Genomic DNA, 25,544 nt, shown 5'->3' with positions numbered 1-25,544 from the left:
CTCATGCTCACTCCAGGAGGATTAACTGTCCCAGTTTAGCCATTTCCTTCCAGATAACTGCCACACCTGGGACTGTTACTGCTTATGTTTTATGGTGTATTTACATTTTTTTTAAGATCAAATGCAAATCAGTCATTGACACTGTAAATGCCGAAGGGAAAACTACTGAATAATGCCACAGTAATAAGCCTGAAACTTTCCCAGGAAATGGAAAGCAACCTCTCTACCTCTTTAAAGATTATGTAACATAATTATACATCCTTTTGTATTGATTCTCTGTAAATAGGAGCAGGCTATTTATTTAAGTACACTTGCAGTAGCAATATAACAGGCAAACCCATTATAGGGACCGTAGTTTTCCAGAATTAAAGAGCTGTGACTCTTTTGCTGGATGAGATGTATCACCTTCTATGTTTCCTGCCGAATGGCATGTGACATAAAAATTGTTCCCATATACCCTGGCCAAGAGACATAGAAGAATAAAGAAGCAATATAAACAGAAAACAGAATACAAGTGTAAAGGATAAAAGGGGGACCCAGTGAAACTCTCCCAATTGTCAAACTACAGCCGGAGCGGATGGACTGACAGGTGGGAAGACAGAAAGACAGACAGACAAACAGACAGACAGACATGTGCTGAAGGCATGCAAAGCTGAGGTCAGTCAGGAGTGTGTCCTATGTGATGGGAGAGAGACAGAGGGAGATAAGTGAGCATTTGTTGCTGCATAGCACAAGATAACAACACAGCGAGATCAGTATGTACACAGGGATAGCGGAAGCGATAGGAAGATTAAGCAGACTATTTTAAAGAGAGTTGAAAGCCATTGCTCACTGAAACAATATTGGAACTATAAAGTGTACTGTTAACAACAACAACAACAACAACAACAACAACAACAACAACAACAACAACAATAATAATGTAAGAGACCATATCTCAGAAGTAATGGATGACTTAAAACATCATTAGGGTTTAGGAGCAAATCCTGTCTCCATGGGGAATTACACAACTGACTCATCATTAATGAATTGTAATCACTTGCACCATATGAGATGCAGTCAGGCTAAACAATCGATTACAGATCATAATAAGGATGGATGGCACCTTTTACAATGCAAATTTGACAAACATGACAAACTGATCAAATGTTCACAATCTGACTTGCAATGAATTGTTACACAATAACAAAACAAAATACAGTAATTGTGCTGGAGGACTGCACAACTATGCAAAGTCAATATATTGCTGCAACATGCTGCAAACTAGTGTTTTTGAAAAGCTTGATAAAGTCACAGTTTTCCAACATAACAAAAACTAAGAGCATCAGTCTACTGTACTGACTTAATAGACCTGTCTTAGATTCTGATAAAGTTGTACAGTATTCCACAGTGAAAATACAAGCTGAAAATATTCTAATCTATTGAGCTCTGTCTAACAGGCTTAACTAGAAATGAAGACTGAATGCTTCACCAAACAACAATAAAAATCAGTAATTATTACTACTTTGACAAAACATTTGACATTGCGATGAGTCTGACAAAGAGGTTGAAGAATGTAAAATGAATCATGTAGATTGCCATATTGATGGTCTTGAACACAAAACAAAGTGTATCCGTAATATTTGACAGATGCAAAAAGAATATCTCAATTAAATCCCAGCTGTAAAAAAAGAACTGAATTTACAATTCATTTTCATAACCAATAAAGTCTGACTGACAGTGAACCCTTGGTCATTGGATTAAAGCCACAGCATTATTTTCCAGTTTGAAAATAACATGTTTTTTTTTTAAAACAATGCAAATAGATAACGTCCATCTAAAATTACATATGTGAAGTAGGTGCATTCATTGTTCATTGATGCAACTAAATAGCCTAGTGTCGCTTGAGTTTTTAAGTATGACTAGCAAAAGTCAGTTTAGACAATTACTATGAAATGTATCATATTACATATTTAAGAAGAACACATTTAAAAAGAATTGTTATTTCTTTCAGCCTACATCTCCTTTCCAATGGACATATATAATTTGGGTTAATAAATAAATAAAAAATAAATAAAAAACATACACCAAAGTCCTTAAGGCAGCATCACAATCTACCCCATTCTAGAATGGTTCACACCAACTCCAGCCTGATTCCCACTTCATTCTAGAACTCTACAGAAGGCTTGAACCATTCCAGCATGGGTTGACCTTCTTAGGAATTTTCATGGCATTAGCCACTAGTAACAAAAGGCATATTATAAATGTCTTTGTCATCCTATCCGCTGCACAGTGTAAAATAATATAAATAATTACAAGAGATATAATGTGTCAGAAATGAACTCGTTTTTGTTCTACTTCTTCAAACCAACCCATAAATAGAACAGTTAGTTGTATTATATTTGATCATTTTGTCAAAAACAAATTCTTTACAGTGTTCGTATAAAGGCTGTACAATTTTTGAATCTTGTGCTCGTTTGGAGAACATCTTTATATCACAATTGGTTAATGGATATTTTCTAGAATTGTTCAGATTATCAGTTTATGTTTAAACTAAACAAAATAGGTAGTTCTTCATCCAGATGACGCAGTAAAATGTGAGCAGCAGTCCAGTCTAGTAATATTTAATTATAAACAATATACACATTAAAAGTGAATATTTGAACTTTGTGGATTTAAGACAATAACAACTTGGTATGCGAAAGATAATTCACTTTTCATCATATTTTGACAAATAAATTACATCCACATAAATAATAAAAACAATCCACAAACCCATCGATTAATCTCTAGAACCCATAAAATAAACTTTAATAAATGTTATTATCCAGCAAACAATATTGTTATGTTTTTTTTCTATCTATGTGGGAATTACCTAAATTGATATGCGCACTACACGTGTCAAAAGGCACGTCGCTTTGCTTATCAATATGCACCAATCACCTGATAATACAAACTCCCCATTTCTAAACCAGTAAGCAATTTCAGCACCACTAGTATTGGACAGCGATCGAAGGTAACGACCCGGATTTAGAAAACAAACAAACAAAAAAACAAACAAAAAAAAAAAGCAAATTAAATCAGATATGCGCTGTACAATATGTTAACTTAATACTATGCAGCTGTTTCATTTTGTTTTATTTTCTTCTATTAATCCCTTAGCTAAAGCTTACATTAGAACAGCATTCACCCAACAGATGTGGACCCCAGCCAGCAACTAACATTAAAGCACACATCCTTCCCAACAAAATACTAAACATAAAAACCTACCGAACATATGGATGTGCCCCTTGGTGATGGGATTAAAACTGCCACAGGATAGCAGGATAACGTGCGTCTTCGTGGTTTCGGTCATGATTAGGCTTGGTTTCTTTATTCCAAGCACCGTTTTTATCCCTCAGTATTTGTGTGCCCTGTGCGTCTGCAGAAGAGCAAGGCGAGGCTCAGACTGATTGCTGCACTAACCGATTCTCCCGTCATATACGCACTACGTCACTCCCTTAGCCATGTTTAAAGGTACAGAGCAGGAACTAGGGATTTGATATTTGAGTAGGATGAGAAATATATATATATATATATATATATATATATATATATATATATATATATATATATATATATATATATATATATATATACACACAGAGCCTTGCAAAAGTATTCAGACTCCTGACCAATTCTCTCATATTACTGAATTACAAATGGTACATTGAAATTTTGTTCTGTTTGATATTTTATTTTTAAACACTGAAACTGAAAATCAATTATTGTAAGGTGACATTGGTTTTATGTTGGGAAATATTTTTAAGAAAAATAAAAAACTGAAATATCTTGCTTGCATAAGTATTCAACCCCCACACATTAATATTTGGTAGAGCCACCTTTCGCTGCAATAACAGCTTTAAGTCTTTCGGGGTAAGTATGTACCAGCTTTGCACACGGTGTCTGAGTGATTTTGTCCCATTCTTCTTGGCAGATTTGCTCCAGGTTGTTCAGGTTGGTTGGACGACGCTTGTGGACCGCAATTTTCAAATAGTGCCACAGATTCTCAATGGGATTGAGATCAGGACTTTGACTGGGCCACTGTAGGACATTCACCTTTTTGTTCTTGATCCTTGTGATTGGGATCATTGTCCTTCTGAAAGGTGAATTTCCTCCCAAGCTTCAGTTTTTTAGTGGACTGAAGCAGGTTCTCTTGCAGTATTTCCCTGTATTTTGCTCCATCCATTCTTCCTTCAATTTTAACAAGATGCCCAGTCCCTGCTGATGAGAAGCATCCCCACAGCACGATGCTGCCACCACCATACTTCACTGTAGGGATGGTGTGTCTTGAGGCATGGGCAATGTTAGGTTTGCGCCACACATAGCGCTTTGAGTTTTGGCCAAAAAGCTCTATCTTGGTCTCATCTGATCACAAAACCTTTTCCCACATTGCAGCTGGGTCACTCTCATGTTTTCTGGCAAACTCCAGATGTGCTTTCAGATGGTACTTTTTGAGTAACGGCTTCTTTCTTGCCACCCTCCCATACAGGCCAGTGTTATGCAGAGCTCTTGATATGGTTGACTGGTGCACCATTACTCCACTCCCAGCTACTGAACTCTGTAGCTCCTTCAAAGTGATTGTTGGCCTCTCTGTGGCTTCTCTCACAAGTCTCCTCCTTGTTTGAGCGCTGAGTTTTGAGGGATGGCTTTTTCTTGGCAGTGCCTGGGTGGTGTGATGCAGCTTCCACTTCCTGATTATTGATCCAACTGTGCTCACTGGGATATCCAAACACTTGGATATTATTTTGTACCCTTTCCGTAATCTATGCATTTGTATTACTTTATCTCTAACTTTTGTAGAATGCTCTTTGTTCTTCATTTTCCTTCAGATTCACAGCCTGACCAATGATCCTTCAACAGGTTTTTATCTAGAAAATGTGACAGCAACTTTAATGGTTCACAGGTGGAGGCCAATGGTAAGGTAATTGTGTCCTCGTTAGGGCAATTTCTTTCATTGGTGTAAACTGGGAGCTTCCACAGCACAGGGGTTGAATACTTATGCAAGCAAGATATTTCAGTTTTTTATTTTTCTTAAAAATATTTCCCAACATAAAACCAATTTCACCTTACATTAATTGATTTTGAGTTTCAGTGTTTTAAAATAAAATATCAAACAGAACGAAATTTCAATGTACCATTTGTAATTCAGTAATATGAGAGAATTGGTCAGGGGTCTGAATACTTTTGCAAGGCACTGTATATATATATATATATATATATATATATATATATATATATATATATATATATATATATATATATATATATATATAATTAAATCAATCAATCAATCAATCAATAGGACCCACTCACCCACCCCTGTGGCAGAATCTTTTGCCATGTTAAAATTTTAAAAATTTGTTGAAAATAGCAAAATTATTGGCATTTATTATGTGTAAATAATAGGGCCAAATTATTCTTGTTACAACACTACTGTAAGCTTTCACATAAATTATGGTATTATGAGAATTTACAGAAATGGTTTGGAATAGGTTGAACTTGTTGTAATCAATAAAGCTTGCCCGAGTTACCCCGGTACTCAAAAAACCCTCCCTCGACCCAGCTGTTTTATCTAATTTCCATCCCATCTCCAATCTCCCTTTTCTCTCCAAAACCACCGAAAGTACTGTAGCCAGTCAGCTGATGAAACACCTCACGGATAACAATCTGCTTGAATCTCTACAGTCTGGCTTCCGACCGCATCACAGTACTGAAACTGCTCTGCTCCGGATTGTGAATGATCTCCTGCTTAATGCTGATGCTGCTGCTCCCTCTGTGCTTGTCCTCCTTGACCGAACAGCCGCTTTTGACACCACAGATCATAGCATTCTTCTTGACCTCCTTCACAAGTATGCTGGGATCTCTGGAACCTGTCTCTCCTGGATGTCCTCTTACCTATCCGGACGCATGCAGTCTGTTTTCTATGCTGGATGCAGTGGTGTTGCAAAGCCAATCACTTGTGGTATCCCTCAAGGGTCTGTTCTTGGGCCTCTTCTCTTAACATCTACATGCTTCCCTTGGGTCACCAACACAACCTCATGTTTCACTCCTATGCTGATGACACCCAGCTCTACTTAAAACTCGACCCTGGAAGCCCCTCTACCATGGTCCAGCTCTTGGCTTGCATTCAAGACAGCGAGGCCTGGATGTCTGCCAATTTTCTTCAGCTCAACACTAGCAAATTTGAACTGCTTCGAGTAGGATCTAAAACTCAACTTAAGAATCTCAATATAGCTACCCTGAACCTCGGAAACTGTCTGCTGCTGCCTTCCCCCACAGTACGAAGCCTTGGTGTACTTCTTGACAGCAACCTCTCCTTTGATGCCCACATCTCCTCCGTGGTCAAATCTTCCTTCTACCATCTTTGAAACATCGCCAAAATCCGCCCCTACCTTTCCCTCTGTCATGCATTTGTCTCCTCTCGACTCGACTACTGCAACTCTCTCTATGGTGGTCGCCTGGCACATGCCATAAACCGACTGCAGCTAGTACAGTACTAAATTATCAAGTGCATTATGAAGAAATGAAGAAGATTCTCCTAATACGCCTAATGGACACAAATATATATATACACCAGCACCATCTGCTGGACAGTTATCAAATACAGCACTGTTAAGATAAATGAAATTCATACAGTACTTCAGATCAGTTTGTAGATTGCAAATGGGCCCATACCTTGTGCTGTCTTGCTTAGATAGGGACTGGAGTGAGTAGATACATTTGAACAATTGCAACAATTGGCTTCTGGCTACAAATAATTCAGTCTACTCATTTGAAAATGTAATCCGCCCTATTGCATCCCCCGTTGCAGCTTGTCAAACCCAGGGAAGTCTAACCAATGTCATGAGTGAGAGAATAAGAAGGAAAGCAATAGGTCACTGACATGACTGTATAACAAGCATAGCTTTTGCTATTTAACTATCTTCTTGTCTTTGGCCACGTTATTGCCATATTAAATGATTATGTGTGAACATTTTTTACTTTTCTCAGTACACAGTAACTGTCAATATAATTGTATCATTTCTTTAAGCCGTATCACTAATAAACCCAAATGGTACAATTATTAAACACCTAGATTAGATTACTTAACAGTGCGTGGGTTTGATTCCCAGCTGTCTCTGCTTTTGCCTCAACAAAGGTATCAAATATAATTAGCTGAAGAAGAGTCTGTGGATTTATTTCCTTTGACTGGTGTTTTACTTACTTTCAACATGGGCTACAACTAGCATAGGTGGTTGCCATTTTGACCTTCTGAGAAACAGCCATTCTGATAAAGCTGGCACTGCTTTTAACACTTGTACATAAAAGGGTCTGAAAAGGAAAACAGTAAATAATGTACTGTACTATAAGGCTATAACAATCCATAATGAATAACATTTGATGAACTAAAAAAAATATTATACAATATTCTGTATGCAATAGAATACACTTGCCATTTGATTTATTACATTCTCTGTCTTGTCATGTAGGAAGAATGGGCTTGGATTTTCTCAGTTCATTTTATATATAATCGCCTGCATTTTACTTCCATTTTCTCTCACTTAGTAGTTGGGCATTCTCACTACATTTAAAAAGAAAAATCCACAAAACATCTGCAAGAAACACATGATGCAGTATCCTTTCGACTCTGCTGACCCCAATAGAAACAGACAATTTGATTTATTGTAAGGCCACGAAAATAGTCGGCAACATGGATTCCAAAGGCACAGATAATACCAGGTAAATTCTGTTACAACTCATGTAGTAGCCCAGTTCTTCCAACAGATGGTGCTCCATCGCATGAGCAGTGGAAAGCATTTTGAAAGGCGTTTACAGAGGAATGCAAGAATCTGGAGGCATGAGAATGTGAAAACATGTGGTTTCTTCTCCCAAGTAGTGCAGAAGACAAACAAAAGAAATGTGAGTGTGCATGGTTCTGCTTTTTCTAATCGTATTACGGTGGTCCTGAACGGCAAAACACAAACAATAAAAAAATTGCATGCAACAAAATATGACTAGAGGTTTAATTGTGACTTAATTTCGATTTTCAAGAACAAGTGCCACTTTTACATAATGTAGTATCTTCTTTTCTTACTTTGGTCTAATATTAACACCTTCTGGCGGTTGAGGGGAGCTGTGGCAGCTGTGAGGGCTGATTAGTAATATATATATATATATATATATATATATATATATATATATATATATATATATATATATATATATATATATATAGACAATGGAAATGGCAGTACCCTGATTTTCCACTTTCCTTGATATGTTAGTTTAATAGTAGTACTAGTGCTAAAAGGCATCTCTGCCATGCTTAATGGAGAAAACATTATGGAGAAAACATTATGGAGAACCCATGCAGACGCAGATCACTGCAAAAGCGGGGTAACATCAAACGTTTTTCGACGTCATACACTGTCTTATGATTTAGTCCCCAATTGTTGTCCCCAATTAAACCCTTTTTTTCCCCCAGACTGTAACTCTTAGGCATTTCAACCCACTGCATTCCAAGGGTGATCTAGCTATCTGTATTTCAACTACATATTACAATACAGTCTTGATTATGTTTTTGGCTAATAGTATCATTCACACATACATTTGGATTTTAATTTCACTGGCAGTACATACTAGTCACACACAAGGCGGTGCTGCTGCCTCTGAAATCTCTTCATTTTTTGTCGCAACATCTAGGCCTAACTGTATGTCTATGGTATTAGCTGCCGGTTTCCCCAGTGGGTCTGTGACGCACAGAGGGCGGGGAAGACACGGTTTACAAGGGTAAGAAACGATTCCCTGTGCTCGCCATATTGGCTCAATTTGTGCAGTGGTTTATTACACGAAGGTAACTCTGACTTATCCAAAATGAAGTCAGTTTCATAAACACTTCTACTATAGAAACCTGGAGGAGGAGAGCGGGACTAGCAGCTGGCAGTTAGTATCCTAGAAGACCGTGTTGTTAATGTTATATACGGGGGAGCGCGAGCCTTTAAACGCTCCTTCCTTCAAGCCAAAACGTTAAAACACTTATTCATTTTAAAAATAAATAAAACGTTTTCTCTAATTAGAACATGGTTCTGACAGTCTGTACATAAGAGAGCAGGGCGGATACTTGTCTGTTCTCAGTTTCTGTCTGTGCTGGTGCCTGGTTTTGTTTCAAATTCCCCTCCCCTCCTCGGAGCTCGAAGATTGTAAGTTTCTCTTCTCTGGCCGCTGCTAGTGACGGAGAGAGGAACAATATGGCGCCGGGAGTCGCTGCTGCTTCTGGTCCAGTCTTAGACTGAAATCGGGGATATACATGATGAACCTCTGCACCCAATATTTACGGTAAGTGGCGATTTAAATATTTTATTTAAAAAAAGTATCGTTTGTTTTCAGTCTAAAGATAGTATTCGCATGAGTTTCCCCGGTTACAATTTAGCATATATTTCAGTTAAGACGAATTGTCATACTTACTATGCAATGCGCTGACAGGTAATAAATAGCTTGATTATCGTATTTAAATACATAACGTAATTTAAGAAGCTTTAATTTCAAATTCATTCTGTGAGTTTGTTATTGAAATGTATTTGGTTGACTTGAACCAAATTAACTGAACTGTAGCCGGTCCCAAGTTTGAGCTGCAAAACACGCAAATCCAGGTACTGTGTTGTGTGTGTGTGTGTGTGTCTGTGTGTGTCTGTGTGTGTGTGTCTGTGTGTCTGTGTGTGTGTGTCTGTGTGTGTGTGTGTGTGTGTCTGTGTGTGTGTGTGTGTGTGTGTCTGTGTGTGTGTATTCTTCTCTTCCTTTTTCCATTACTGTGCAGCCAGTACTGACTGTATGTGTACATATATAGTACAGTACAATCATTGAGGGATCCATTTCTTGAAAGTGATTTTTGACAGGTTTTATATTTAAATATTTGATTTATTGATTAATGTTATTCTCTTCAGTAGCCAATGTAACCAAACAGATATGCATAATTGTTACCGGTATAACTCAATTTAGAGGTGGAAAATGATAACCAGCAATAGCCGTAAGTCTATTTTTAATTGGGGAATACTTTCATTTTGTAGTGGTGTTCTTTGGTGATTTTTTTGTTTGTTTTACACCCCTGTGATTAACCTATACACAAGAAACCATTACAGAGAGAAATAAATAAACACCGTCGCAGAACAGACATTATTTGTATCTCCATTCTGGTGAAATCCGGCAGGTACGTCAAGAATATTGCGACGTGTGTTGATTGAGCTTGGTTCGACCCTCATACATTGAATAGCATTGAATATAGTACTCTTCTGAGTCGGTATGATTTGGAAGGTTTGCACAGGAATCGGGATTTCCTCTGTGGCCTAGTGTGGCTGGTGGAATGTGAGTTAAGTCACCGTGGTTTTGGGCAATCTGCTTTTTCCAATCAAGTAAAGTGAATTGGAAAAACGAATTTCTTACACGTTTGAGAAATAGACTATCATACTGTAACATCAATGATTATACACGTATGTACAACAATATACTGGGATATGATGCATGGCTGTACACGATTAAGGCCTGAGTGATACGGAGGAGTGTGTTTTCTTTAGTGTAAATTCTTGTTTGTAATCGATATATACACATGTATTTTTACTTTATGACTTGATAGTACTGTGTTCTTTGGAGAAAAGGGTTACATTAAACATGGCATTGGGGATGCATAGCGTTCAGTTTAGCAATAAGAAACTGCCGCAGTGGTCTGTTGCTAAAAAGTGAGACTGTAGTCAAGTTACGATTAGGCGCTTCCTGTCAAATAGTGCGCTAGTTCTATTATGTTTGCAGGTGACTGTTTCTGCCGATTTATTTAATCTTCTGTTTATATAGTTATCGAAAAGAAGGAAGATAAAATATATAAGATTGCTGAAAACCAATGTGTTGTTTTTTATTTTAAATGTCAAATTGAAACTGTAGCAAATTTGCTAATTTAAACTTTTGTATTATTATTTTTTTAACATCATTTCATTTATAAATGCATATAAAGAACATACCATGCAGCTAAATACATTACAATTAAATGCATGTGACATTGCATTCTCATAATGTTTGATTTGAATAACAGCGATATGTATTTATTTATTTATTTAGTCTGTCAGGCTGGCAACAACTAGCCTAATATTACATGAAAATGTTTGCTTGTGAAGCTGAATTTAAACACAATGTGCTACAGAAGTTGGCAAGGTATTGTATCATACACCAGTGGATGTTTTCACAGGCGTTCCATACTTAAATTAACAATAATGTGTAAACTTAGAACCGAAGTCATTGCATTTTATCTTGCTCTTAATTGTATTTATACTTGTACTGGGATTCTTGAAATGTATTTTTGTTTACGACTGTAAGTCGCCCTGGATAAGGGAGTCTGCTAAGAAATAAATAATAAAATAATAAACTTAGTCCAGCAATGGGGTCTGTTCAATACAATAAACAGCAGTGGATCTAAATACAGCGACCCTTTTTAATATTAAAAATAGTAACAAAATAAATAAATCTAAACCAGGGATGTCCAATCATGGTCCTGGAGGGCTATTCCACTCCAGGTTTAACAGGTCAAATTTATATAATTAACTGCTTCAGGGACTGAATGCAGGTGTAATTGGTTCAATTAAACAATTTAGAACAGGGTTGGAACAAAGACCATGATTGGAAGAGCCAAATTTGGCCACCCTTGAAATCTAAACAGACTACTTCTGTTACAGATGGTGATTTTCAAAAAGTTACCTTTTAACCATCATTTTTTTTAATTGAATAGTGTGTGTTTTTATACTAGCTAAGCAGTTAAGTACATTTGGTGGCTTTCAGACCTATTTAGTATTCAAGAGGAGATTATGAGCAGCTAGCGATAACTGATTTATTATTTTTGTTCTAGAAAAGTTGGTTGGAGGGCGGCACGGTGGCGTAGTGGTTAGCGCTGCTGCCTCAGGGTCCTAGGTTCGAATCCGGCCTAGGGTACTGGCTGTGTGGAGTTTGCATGTTCTCCCCATGTTCGCGTGGGTTTTCTCCGGGTACTCCTGTTTCCTCCCACAGTCCAAAGACATGGTGTCCAGGTTGATTGGTCACTCTAAATTGCCCTCTGTCTGTGTGAGTAAGTGTGTGTGTGGTGCCCTGCGATGGACTGGCGTCCCGTCCAGGGTGTAGTCTCGCCTTGCGCCCTGTGTATGCCGGGTTAGGCTCCGGCTCACCGCGACCCTGTAAAGGGGTAAGCAGTTAATGATAATGGATGGATGAAAAGTTGGTTGGAACAGGCTCTCCGTATGTATATATTTTTCCTTTGAAAAGTTGAGCAGGCTCTGCCTCCCTTGCTTCCTCTAAGGAGACTCCACTGAAATGTAGGGATACTGTGAGTGTTCTATAGAACATGAAAATGTAAAAATGCCACATAGAGTAACGTAGATGCTTGTTTGTTTGTTTGTGGATTCTAATTAATAAATCTGACTTTATTTTAATAGGCAGGCAGAGGCCCTGAAGGTGGACATGACAGGTACGGTTTCTTCTACCACACCTATTAATACAAAAACACAAAGCAATCATTACTAGCTCTTTTATTGCTGTTTTCTCAACAGTAATATATGTAAACTGGTTGTTGGCACTGCACTGGTAATGATAGTGAGAGTATTGCTATTAATAAATGTTTTTTCTGCATTCTGTTACACTCTAGACATAGCCTTTCTTGTCATTCTCTAACAATGATCCTGCCAACTACTCCCCTAAACCTTGTAAAAGTATGCATTAATATAACGTAATTGAAATGCAAGATGCAAAGCATTGTTTACAAATCATAATGTGAAAATTAGTGATTTATAAATGTATAAAGATAGTATCATTTGCTGAAGTCAAGGTCTTTTTTCATAATATGACAGGGATTGACAATTGGTGTTTTCGTGTCTCTCTATCTTAAAGGAGATCAAACAATTAAACTTTTTTTTTTTTTTTTTTAAATCAGATTCAAAGTTGGGTCCAGCAGAGGTCTGGACATCAAGGCAAGCACTGCAGGATCTTTACCAGAAAATGTTGGTGACAGACCTGGAGTATGCTCTGGACAAGAAAGTGGAGCAAGATCTGTAAGCAGTATTTATCATTTTTAAGAATGTAATAAGAAAACAATATATATTAAAGTGTCCTCATTTATGTATTATTAAAATGTACTGTCACTAGAAAACTTTGGACATGTCTACACCTTCTAGTGATCTTCCTGTTTTTGTTTACAACTTATATCCCTGTAGTCCCAGCAATTGCTGTCCTTGCCTTGTGCTAGTACAACTGTGGGTCAGGTTGTCTTGCAGTACCACAGTGTATACCAATGTATCTGTCATAGATAATGAATTAACCTTTTACATTCTGACCTTTTTTTTACTGTAAAAATAATGTGATGTGTCTAAAGAACCAACCCATCTACCTACATGGCAAAATGCAGTACATTATTTTTTGACCATTTGACTATTGTAAACCACTTGTAAAAATCTGTCTTTACAGCTGGAACCATGCTTTTAAAAATCAAATAACAACACTACAGAGTCAAGCCAAAAACAGGGCAAATCCCAACAGGAGTGAAGTGCAGGCAAATTTGTCACTATTCCTTGAGGCAGCTAGTGGCTTCTACACACAGGTAAGTAAAGTGGATGATGACTAAATATCTTCATGTACAGAAAGATTATCTTTCATGTTAGTAATTTGGACAACTAAATCACGGAATTTGCTCTCTCATGGAAGTTTTCAATTTTTTGCAAAAAAATGAAAACGCAGGTATTTCCTCCCTATTATCACTGTACATGTCACTAGAGCGCATGCATGCTGTTTGTATAGTAAAAAGTGTGGCAGGGTTTCAGTGCAAGCTTTAGTTCCGCCATGGAGAGATTCGTAAGGCCATCTAAATTAGCACCGAATATAACAGCAAAAGATAGGGCACAAATGCAAAATGCAAGTCCAGTATTTCCAGAAACTCGTCGTCATCGGTTCTGTTAAGACTGACAATGACCATGGATAGACAAACAAGTGGCTACTGAAGAACGAAAGTAAGATTATTATTATTATTATTATTATTATTATTTTACAAAAGGATTTCATAGTTTAGTTGCAAGTTCAAAGCGAAGTGTTGTTCTGTTACTCCTATGTGAAAGGTCAGTGTGACAGGGTGGCTGAGGGTGGTGATGTCAGGCCAGAGACAGACAGAAATACAGGCCGTACTCGTGTGCAAAGCACACTACGGCGCCGTTTTTATTAAAACTAAAATAAGATTTGAACAAAACACTGCTCACAGAGCAAAATAAAGTAGTTAAATAAAACAAGTCACGAACACAAAAACAAAACAGACCTATGGTCAGGCTGGGAAGTTGTCTTCACTGATCCTTACTGTTTCGTTCTCCTCTCTCGCTCTCGTTCTCTCCTCTTGAACACCCTCCTTTTGCAGCCAAAGCTGCAGGTCTTTTATATCATAGCCGAGGGATTAACTGGCTATTAATTATCTTATTACCCCTCGGCCACAGTCTGAACAGGTAGAGTAATTATGCACGACTGCCAGCTAATTCAAGAATTACTAGCTGACAGTGATGCATTCCCATGAGGTATTTAAAAATAAAACAACAAAACAATAACGCATCATGACGGACGGCATCTCGCTCGTCATTACTAAACAATACATAAATCATAAAAACAAAACAAATACATTTTATATCAGTGCTTTTCCCTGCCCCCTATTCCTGTGCACGGCTATGTTCTCCCCTGCCACAATCGGAGAAAAACAATTAGGAACTTGCTTGTACTGCCTGTGTTGCAGGTCCTGAAAGATGTAATTCTAATTATATATGGAAATACACATATTTTTTTGTGTTTTTTTTTTTTTTTTTTTTTTTTTTTACTTTTGATGACTTAACATTTTTGTGAATTATTTATACTCATTAACACTGTTTTTCATTAGTGTCATTGCTGCAGATTTCTGTGGGGACTAACTAAAGGACATATATAATTTGTCTTTTAAACTGCATTTTGTACTTTGTTCTTCTGAAAATTGCTTTTAGAAGATTAAAGTGGGAGGAAAGGTCATTGTTAGTTGGGCTAATTATGTGTTTGTTTTGTTAGTTGTTACAGGAGCTGTGTACAGTGTTTAACGTGGATCTGCCTTGCCGGGTGAAATCTTCACAACTTGGAATAATAAGCAGTAAACAGACTAACACCAGCGCCATCGTAAAGCCACAACCTAGTTCATGCTCTTACATCTGCCAGCATTGCCTTGTCCACCTAGGTGACATTGGTAAGTCAATTACTGTTTTAAATATAAGATGTACTAAAATATGTGCAATATAAGTGTAGTTTTGCAGGGCAAGTTTATGATTTTAATGTTCTTGAAGTTCTTGAACGTGTCTTGTATATTAACTTGCTGTCAAGAAAGTAATCTGTGTTGTTGCTTCTAAAAGTTACTGAGATTATGTGTCTGTTAACAAATAAAGGATAATGATGCAGAGATCAAGAGTAACCCGCTTTATTAATGTATTTTATACATATTTTGTTTTAAATCGGTCACAGCTATAGTCGTCTGTCTTTTTTACAGCACGCTACCGTAACCAAACCAGCCAAGCAGAGTCTTATTACAGGCATGCAGCTCAACTTGTACCTTCAAATGGTGAGTTACAGCTAACAAAAATCTGTCCTCGTAGAAACACATTGATATTTAAATGTACTTATTTCAGACATGGTTCGAGAAAACAGACATACAAACAGATGTATTTGAATGTTTAAAGTTTAGAAATATAGCCTTTAATACGTGGATAGGGCTTTTGTGTTTTAATTGCAGATTTGAATATTGTTTCTACCTTCATTCATTAAGGTCAACCTTACAATCAGCTGGCTATTTTAGCTTCCTCGAAAGGAGACCACCTCACAACAGTTTTCTACTACTGCAGAAGTATTGCGGTCAAGTTTCCTTTTCCAGCTGCTTCTACCAACCTACAGAAGGCTCTGTCTAAGGCTCTTGAGAGGTAAGAGAAAAAATAATACAGCAGTGCATATCATGAAACTAATTTTATACAGTTGTATCATAATAGCTAAACGTTTGTTTTGAATATATTTTAAAAAGTTTGAACGTATTATTCCATACCTCCAAGTTAATAGCAAATCAAGATTTTCAAAAACACAGATGCATGAATCTGTATGTTTAACTTTTATTCATGAAATGAATATGTTCCTGATCCATAAACCACTGAAATCTTTTTGTTGTAGCCGGGATGAAATAAAGACCAAGTGGAGCGTATCAGACTTTGTCAAAGCCTTTATTAAGTTCCACGGTCATGTGTATTTGAGCAAGAGCCTAGAAAAACTGAACACCCTGAGAGAGAAGCTGGAAGAGCAATTTCAGGTATGCTGAAAAGTACATTGTTTTTATTGCCAGTCGCAGATATTATCATTGTTACATACATTTTACATAACATTGCTGTATTACTTCAAAGACCACCTGTTCAAATACTAAGTAGAAGAGTTGTAACTTATCTTGAGTAAGTCAAGCTGTCTTAAACTTTTGTGTGTGGTTGTTATTTTCTTTAAACCTTGTTTTATGAATTTTTGCTGGTCATGCAAGGTGCTAGATTAGCAGTTTTAGAACACATTTCTTCCCGGTTTATCCACAGGGCAGGAATATTTAGCCGACCTGTCTAATTCTCACTTTTTTTGTGACCGTCTGCAAAGATGCTCTGTGAGTTGTGTGCTGGTTTTTTTTTATGTGGATTACTCTTCAGTGAGGGCTAAAGTGAATGGCTTGTGCATTTAGCCATAGTGACATTTATTATTGTTGCGATTTACTTCAGAAAAAAACATCTTGGCTTTATTAACACTGCTGCTCCTGCATTTTGCCACTATCTGTTTTCTTTTATTACAGGTGTGTTTATAAATCAATATATATTACAGCTCCCTTTGATGCAATACCAAGCATTGCCTTCAAAATCACCATTAACTGAAACAGCTTTCTAATGTGAATTTAGTACCAACTAAATTACACATTATGAAGGCACATTTGTCTTGTCTAATTATTATTATTATTATTATTATTATTATTATTATTATTATTATTATTATTATTTTACATCTAGCATTCATGTAAATGCTCATCTTTCTACTTTGCTCGTTCTACTGCTTGTGTTCAATGTTCAGGGAGGAAAAAAAACCATAGTCTGGATGTCTCAGCCTTTTCGCTTTGCATAAAAGTAGCACACTGGATTAAATATTCCTAACTCGGTTTGAATGACTAAATTTAAATAAAAAATAAAAAACACAGTTTTAGTACTTTTTCATGTAACAATATAAAATGTGCTGCACAGTGTTGCCAGGGATATAGGAATATACCTATTTCCATATGTTTTTGGAGAGGTTAGCTGCATATAGTAACAGAAGTTAATGTGAAACAAAGAGGCTATATTTGTAGTTTGACTTGTGAACTGTACAGTAGTGTGAATGATCAATTTCAGCTCCATGTTATATGGGTTTATTCAGCCAGGTTTAATATCTCATATAAGACTATATGCCAAAAGGAAATTCTATTAACACTACTTCTGAAAATAATGTGTACAGACCAAGGTGGTCCCTACATTGAAAAAGGTTGGGAACCACTGAGCTATGCCATTGGACAGAGTTTGAACTACAATGTCTTTCAAATGGAAGAATAAAATACAAAGCGAAGAACCAACATAAAAAAAAAAAAAAATGCAGTTTGAATGCTATATCCTGACATGGATCAACTGTAAAGTTTATTTTGTAAGATATTACATCTCTATGCTACGTATATATAAACTATGCAGTATTTATCTTTTTTATAATTTTCGCTTCATATTTGTTTGTTTTTTTGTATCTATTTATTGCAGAAACTTATTCTTCAGAAGGCGTTCAGCTCGCAGCAACTTGTTCACATCACTGTAATTAACCTGTTTGAACTGCATCACTTGCGAGACTTCAGCAGTGAAACTGATGATCATAACTATAGTCAGGATGAACAGCTAAGCTGGATCCAACTATTGGCACTTTTTAGTAAGTATTATTTATTATAATATATAAAATATTTCTGGTAAGTTCAGTTTTTGGTAATAAATTGCAGTAATCATGCCTTGCAATGTTTTTCCTGCTTTATCTTTACTTTTAAGTTAATCGCCACTCAAAATGAGCCAGATGTGTTAGAAAGTGGGAGTGGGGGATGTGGTGTTAAGCATTCATCTTGCATGTTTCTAGGTTATTTCTAGCATACTGAAACTTCAAGTGAAACCGCAAATTTAAACATCTGTTTGTTTTTATATATTTTTTATATAAATAGTGTCTTTCCTTGGAGTCATGTGCAGTCGAGCATTGCTGAATAAGAATCGGGAGGAAACATTGGGTGAATGTCCTCTCCCAGCTATCAAGGTTTCCTTGGATTGGCTGAAGCTTAGACCTGTGTTTCATGAGTGTTCTGTAAATGAAAGACAGCAGTGAGTATTTAACAATTTGACTGACAGGAATAGCAGTTGTGTTTCTTTTTATACTAGACAATGCAAGTATATTAGCATGTTAAAGGTGTTGTGTGTTGTTTTTTTTTTTTTTTAATATAGTATTTGGCCATGGCTGGCTTCTCTCTTGAACAGTTTTCAGCCAAAGGAAGATGATGTTTCTGGGGCCTCAGGTATACAACCGCTTCTTCTTTTTATTATTATTATTATTATTATTATTATTATTATTATTATAGACATATTAATGCAGAATGCAGTTTTTCAGTAGCAATGCTTCAATTACACTAGAAAATACAAATACTACATTTCAATGCATATTTTCAGGTAATTCAAGAGATATATTTTGCAGTTGTTAAACATGTTTTAACTTTTTTATTTTTAAATAATGTTTTTCAGAAACCCCTCTCCCAGAAGAGTTTGAGCTGCAGGGGTTCTTGGCCCTCAGACCTGCACTCAGGTGAGTGCCTTAAAACTGTCATGTTTTGAGTGGGGGAATTTAAGGGGGGGCCATACACTAGTGAGCAAATAGCATTTGAAATTTCCAACTTGGTGTATAAAGTTAACTTATGCCTTTTTTTTCCTCTACCACTGGGAATAAATTGAATGTGATTTACAATCAATCCCATTGGTTTTCAATGGAAGAATGGTGATTTGAAATTGGACTTTAACATTATGAGTTTGTAATGTCGTCTGAGATGTTTCTGTGCCGGCCCTGTCCCTCTGGTAGAGGCTGTTACAGTTTAATGCTAATGGTGCACCTATGACCAGGTTAGACTCTGAGATCCAAAGCCAAAAATATAACAGAGTACAGTGTATATGGTTTCTACCAGCAGAAATGTTGCATTATGTCTTAATTTGACATACCAATTGCTTGACTCTGAATTTCTCTTATCTGGGGTGATCTGAGTGACCTTTGCCAGATATCTTTGACGCCAGGTTGAATCCTTCTCTTCTGATGAAAACCATGCCAATCTGACTGGCCACAGATAGCTGAGATTGAGTTGTTCCTAGTGTCAGATGGAAACAAGGCATTATAACCTGCTCCTGTTTTATTATTAACCCTTTAAGGACAAGAAACAGGTATTTGTATTTGGTCTTAAGTAGGCCAGGAGGACTGGAAGGACTTGTTTAAGTATAAAATCAATAACTTCATATCCCAGCCTACAGCTGTGGTAGGGTACTATTAACTTGAATGCTGTTGCTAAGCAACCAAGGCAGCCTGTATTTGGTCAATAGAAACCAAACAGTAGCGACTTCGAGACACAAAATGATGACTGCTTTTCTATGCTTTGGGGGAAAACTACAGTACTGTGTTTATTTTTTATTAATTCTCAACAAAGAAAATGTGTTAAGTAACTTATTTTTTTTTATTTGTGTAGTTGCATAGATAGGAGAAAATATACGTATTTGTATTAAATCCTATTTGAAAGTACAGTAGATATAACCGCTGGTGTGTGTTTGTCTCAGGGTTTTTTCTTGATTTTCAACAGGTATTTTTTGGAATTCCCATTGTCAATTTCGCTTCGTGTCAGGTAAGGTAATAGCGTTTAACTAGTACTGCTGCTTTGCTGACTGCTGTCAAAAAACTGGTATTTAAAAAGTACAGGATGACAGCTTCAGTTTAAGGTACGACTCGAGTTGACATGTTGAATTATATGGAAGTTTGCTATATGGGCTTTACCATTTTAAAAAGTAACAGCAGCCCCAAGTCATAACTAGTTTTTCCATAGTGCTGTGATGGGCATGTACAGCTGTGGCAAAGTTTAGCATCACCTAGAATTTTATTATTGAGCCAAACTTATATATATATCATGTGAAAGTAATTTAGATATTTTATTTAACATCATGTAATCAAAGAAAGTACAAAATCATATCGCAAAAGTCTACCAGAAGCCATAATAGTACATTATTTCATGTTGGATTTCGAAATGTCAAATTTTGTGTTAATACTTAACACTAGCACCGCCATTATTGCTTTTTTGGATGGCTTTTGCAATTCAAATTTTAAATATCTCCACATATGTGAATATCTTGTGCATGTGTTACTAAATATTTTAATTAAATACCCATACGGTGTTTCAGCTGCAGAATCGTAGAAATGAATACGTTTTATAAGCACTTGCTTCTTCAACCGCCAGGCCCAATACAATATAGCCGACAATTTAGTCTGGGCTTTGTCATAAAGTCAAAGTCATTGTGAAAGAATGTATTATATACTCCTGTCGAGTCCTGAAACACCAATGAAAGTCATTCTACACATATTATTTATTTTAGAAGCAGTTGTCACAAAATATACACATTGAATCACAATACAGTGTGATATAGCTACGCTACTTTTGTCATCTGCCTGTCCTCTGAATCAGCGCAGCAAGTTTGTAACTGTCCTTTGTATTTCAGTCTTGAACGTTGCAAACCCAGGTGTTGTGATCAATGCCTTGATCAGTTACCTCTTGATCATGTATGCTAATTATTTTGTATTAGGTGTAGGGCTGGCGACAGGCTGGCTGGTGTTAGCGTTTTTTTAGACTCTGCAGTGGGCATTCCAGTTCATTATTATCTGTATACTGACTGAGAAGATGGCTCAAAGACAAGTACTGAATACAGAAGAAGTGCTTAAACTGTTACTGTTTGGCTGAAGGAGATTCTGGTGGCGGGGGTAAGAGATAACGACAGCGACACATCCTGGGCTGTCGAAACCAGCAGTTCCGATAGTTAAAGTGAGGACACCGAGCCGGATTTACCTGCAGGTCAAACACAACAAGTGCCGACCAGGGGGAGAGGGAGAGGTCGTGGCTGTGGCAGATCCAGATCCAGTACTGGAGAAACAGCTGCTGTCCCTGCGGCTTCTCCTGCATCTGCCGCTTCAGCACCAAGGACAACTACACTTGCTGCATCAGCTTCTCCAAGTGTAATTCAGGAGATGGGCAAAAACTGGACAGTTTGGAAAATTATAAATCCTGGTGATGAGGCTTTGAGAATGCACATCAGAAAATGTTTTGTATGAAGCTTCAGGCCCAACGCTGCACGCAAGACGAAACATAGATACCCCACTCAGTGCATTTCTGTTGTTGATCTCTATGCAACTACTGATTCACATTCAGCACTGTACTGTGGCAGAGGCACAGCAGGTACTGAATGTTGACCGCTGGGAACTGTCTTGTCTTTGGAGGAATTACAAGCTTTCATTGCAATCCTGTATGTGAGTGGCGCATATGCGGGCAAAAGCATTTATGTGGAGAGCTACAGGTCACAAGAGTGGGGTCTTCCCTTCTTCAAGGAAGCAATGTCACAGAATCGCTGTTGGGAAATCCTGAGATTCATATGTTTTGATTTGAGAACAAGAAGAGCAGCCCGACTTATTACAAACAAATTTTGCCATGGCATCGGAGGTTTGGGACAGCTTCATCACAAATAGCATTGCCTGCTATAAGCCTAGACCTAACATCACCGTGGATGAGTAGCTGTTTCCCACAAAGGCAAGCTGTCGCTGGACACAGTACATGGCCAACAAACCAGACAAATTTGGCATCAAATTCTGGCTTGCAGCTGACGTGAATTCCAAATTCCTTGTAAATGGTTTTCCCTACCTGGGAAAGGACGAAACGTGCCCTGCTGGTGAGAGACTGGGAGACAGTGTTGTGCTGAGGCTAATGGAGCTGTACTTTGGCAAAGGACAACATGTCACCACTGACAATTTTGTTTACTTACTTCTTTCCATTTGGCCAGGGAGTTGAAGAAGAAAAAACAAAAAAAAAACAAAAAAAAAAACACCTTGGTAGGGACTGTGAACAAGGCAAGAGTTACCACCAACAGTTCAAGCCGTGTGAGCCCCCATGCACTCCACTACACCCCTCAGGCAGAACGACTGTGCCACCCTGAGTGTGTACAGGTGTAAAAATAAATGTGCTTATTCTAAACTCTGCACAAATCGGTGACTATCGGGACTGATGCTAAACGAAAGCCAGAGACTGTTGCATTTTACAACACAACGAAGTACAGTGTGGATATACTGGATCAAATGGCATGGCTGTATTCTGTCAAAGGTGGTACTCGCAGGTGGCCTGTGGCTGTTTTTTATAATATTTTGGACCTGGCAGTCATCAACACTTTGGTTTTGTACAAGGAGTGCACCGGCAACACAATCACTCAGAGGGACTTCATTCTGCAGCTAGCCCTGGAGCTACGGCAGAAACATTTTGATATGAGACATGAAACACGGCTGGCAAATGCCCCTCAACCTTCAGCCAGCGCTGCGCCCACTGGCACACGGAATAAAAGACAATGCCAGGTTGCTAAATACAATAAAACAGAACTTTTGATGTCTGCGCCCGTTGTGAAAAGGCAGTCTGGCAAATGCACTCGTACAGTTGAAAAGCGTGTTTTCTGCGTAGATTGTACTTGGAAAGCTGTAATAGAACTCTGAACAGACAGACAGAGCCTTTTGAACTCTGTTTCACTCAAAGCGCTTTCACGTTGCATAAGTTATGTTATATTTTTGTTCTGCTTTCTACACCTGTTTACACAAGTTTATTGCAAAAAGTTTATTTTATTAGTTTTTCATGTATATATGCTCTTCTTGAAAAAAATAAATAAAAAAAAATGTAAATGGTGTTTCTGCTCTGAATGTTATTTATGATGATCATAAATAAGATATAACATTTTATCCGATTTGTTTTTCATTTTCATATGCCGTTTTAAAATGGAGCCTCACATTTTGCGGGTGCGGCGGTTCTAGTGTTAAAGACAATATGAGTATGAGAAGCTAGTATTCTGCACACTCCCTACTAGAGATGTTTTCGGTACTGCATGCAAATTGTAAAGCTCATTTAACAAGGAGCAATTTAGTGCCCACCATCAATCAACATAGATGCACCTGACCTAATGGCACAACCTTTTAGATTTCCAGTGGCAAAATGTGCCATCGAAGTCCTGTAATGTGTGTTTTTGTTACTTTTGCTCATGATAGGAACCTGGATTTCTTTAAGGGGCACCAAGGCTTTGTAGTAGACAAGGAAGGTCAACAACTGAGGACACGTCATCAGAGACTGATCTGTCTAGGAAAATGGGTGACAGAAAATCATCCCAGGTACTGTGCTGGTTATGACTAACTTGTGTTTAATCAGTGCTTTGGCATTGGTAGAAATGGTTGCTACTTGATGCATCACCTTATGAGCATGAGTTTTGGCAGTATGGGACTCGCACTTGACTCTCTATCCTATTGGTCTCCTTCCAGGCTGCTTCAGTGCAGAAGTGAGGAGGATAGACTTGTTTTTGTAACTGACATCCCAGAACTGGCCATTGAGGAGCCGCCTGAGAACAAAGATGGTCCAGTCTTGCAGGAATCTTCCAATGCAGAGCAAACGTCCAACGAGGGCAGTCAAGGACTTAAATCAGTACTTTCTATTGGCAAGACCCAGAACTGCAGTTCAGAGAGTGGAGAGAAACCTGTTGTGACATTCAAAGAAAATATTAAGCCCAGGGAGCAGTCCAGGGATCCGACAAGAAACCACCATCTAAAAGAAGGCATGAAGGAAAGGAGGGACTATAATAAAGGCAATAATATGGCAAACAAAGCTGATTTAAAGAAAGACAAGAGAAAGAGTGAACCTAAGAAAAACAGCAATGAGAAGACAACAGAGCTAGGAAAGCAGAATGTGGCAGTGCAGGTACTGAGCTTTCTTATAATTTACTATGAAAGCAAGTGTAATTATCCAGCTAGAAGAACAGTTAACATGTGTGAATATGTATGTAAATATATACATGAATGTGTGTATTTATATAATTTAATTTAACTTTAAAAACAAACATTTTTATTACCTGATTTTTTAAAAAAATATTCCACTGGAAGATGTGAATATATTAAACAAAGTATTATTTTTTAGGTAAAGGCACAATCTGAAGTGAGGAAGACTCCAGTTACTCAGACTCAGACTAGCAGCTCCTCACAGTTCATCCCAATTCACCACCCAGGAGCTTTTCCTCCACTTCCCAGCAGACCAGGTGCACTGAAAACTGTATTATGGATTATCGACAGTTAGACTTTTTTGCTAAATAACAATGTATTTTAAAGGACTTGGACAGAAACTAATTTTATCTTGATTGACTGGTTTATTGTACACATGTCTACTACTTCCATCAAGTGTAAAGTTAATGGTTTAATAATATACCATATTCCTTCTAATTTTAAGACACACTTTTTAAACCAAATTCCTACTCAAAAATGGCCTTCGTCTTAAGTTAGAGTACAGTATAGTGATGCGACTGCCCGAGCACACAAACAGCAAAATGACTGACTGACAGTTGAAGGGTTCAGTAGTAGTTATCCTGTGGAGCAGACGCTCCTCGATGTAAACAAAGCAAGCTTTCACTGAGCGCCTGTCTGTGTAGCTATGGCCTTGCAGTAGCCTTGAACTGGCGCTGCTGCGTTCTTAAACAGACGTAGGCTTCCTGGGCACACCCCTCAGCCAATCGGGACCTCCCGATCAGGTCAGCTCAGCTCAGGGCAAGCCGCCTTGTTTATCACAGCAACAGTGCATTTGAACCAGCGGCATGGTGCTCCCTATCACAAAGTGTCATTACTTTCTGAGGAATTCGAAGAGACGCTTTTACAATGTCAGCGTTTCGTTATTAGGCTCAGTTCTGATCAGACCCCCGTGTTTTTCCACTTGCCAAACAATACTACAGTTCACAAAAAGGAAGAAAAACTAGTGCGCGTAATCACAACTGAAAATGAGAAGCAGTGCATAACTGTAATACTATGTGTGACAGCAGACCGCTTCTTACATGAGTAAATGCATCTTTATATTTGATCCCCCCCCCCCCCCCCGCCAAGTTGAGGGTGGAAAATTTTGGGCTGCGTCCTTAAATTCGAAGGAATACGGTAATTGTTTGGTATTTGACAAATTAAATCTGTATCTTTTTAATGTTATCAAGGGACCTATATTATTGCATTGTTATTTGTTTTTAATGTAATTGACTTTAGTTATAAACAAACCTAGGGAGGATAGGATTTTGCTATACTGTAATCATTTCGTTTGATGTAGCCGCCTTTGAAAAATATTTTCTTAATTT

At 37.6% G+C, this 25,544-nt stretch overlaps 2 protein-coding genes across 10 annotated transcripts in view; one reads left to right on the top strand and one right to left on the bottom strand.

Moving 5' to 3' along the window:
- Positions 1-3,445, bottom strand: part of LOC117402516 (nicotinamide/nicotinic acid mononucleotide adenylyltransferase 2) — a 47,979-nt gene extending 44,534 nt beyond the window's left edge. Inside the window, exon 1 of the mRNA XM_034003741.3 lies at positions 3,250-3,445. Coding sequence (XP_033859632.1) covers positions 3,250-3,334 — 85 coding nt within the window. The 5' untranslated portion in view covers positions 3,335-3,445. The remainder of the gene's footprint in view (positions 1-3,249) is intronic.
- A 5,255-nt stretch (positions 3,446-8,700) lies between these two features.
- Positions 8,701-25,544, top strand: part of LOC117406028 (nonsense-mediated mRNA decay factor SMG7-like) — a 29,184-nt gene continuing 12,340 nt past the window's right edge. For 3 of the 9 annotated variants that reach the window (XM_034009747.3, XM_034009729.3, XM_034009704.3), the window contains exons 1-16: positions 8,807-9,336; positions 12,465-12,496; positions 12,959-13,076; positions 13,489-13,621; positions 15,091-15,262; positions 15,560-15,631; positions 15,836-15,986; positions 16,228-16,363; positions 17,859-18,021; positions 18,302-18,455; positions 18,576-18,646; positions 18,870-18,930; positions 19,964-20,005; positions 23,440-23,559; positions 23,707-24,139; positions 24,356-24,473. In XM_034009747.3, coding sequence (XP_033865638.2) covers positions 9,308-9,336; positions 12,465-12,496; positions 12,959-13,076; positions 13,489-13,621; positions 15,091-15,262; positions 15,560-15,631; positions 15,836-15,986; positions 16,228-16,363; positions 17,859-18,021; positions 18,302-18,455; positions 18,576-18,646; positions 18,870-18,930; positions 19,964-20,005; positions 23,440-23,559; positions 23,707-24,139; positions 24,356-24,473 — 2,005 coding nt within the window. In that variant the 5' untranslated portion in view covers positions 8,807-9,307. The other 6 variants (XM_034009764.3, XM_034009711.3, XM_059031753.1 and 3 more) reach the window with 5 other exon arrangements.

The sequence above is a fragment of the Acipenser ruthenus genome, chromosome 10 (assembly GCF_902713425.1).
Source record: "Acipenser ruthenus chromosome 10, fAciRut3.2 maternal haplotype, whole genome shotgun sequence".
In the NCBI taxonomy this organism is placed as follows: domain Eukaryota; kingdom Metazoa; phylum Chordata; class Actinopteri; order Acipenseriformes; family Acipenseridae; genus Acipenser; species Acipenser ruthenus.
Note: the sequence above shows the minus strand (reverse complement) of the source record. Positions and strands in the feature narration are given on the sequence as shown.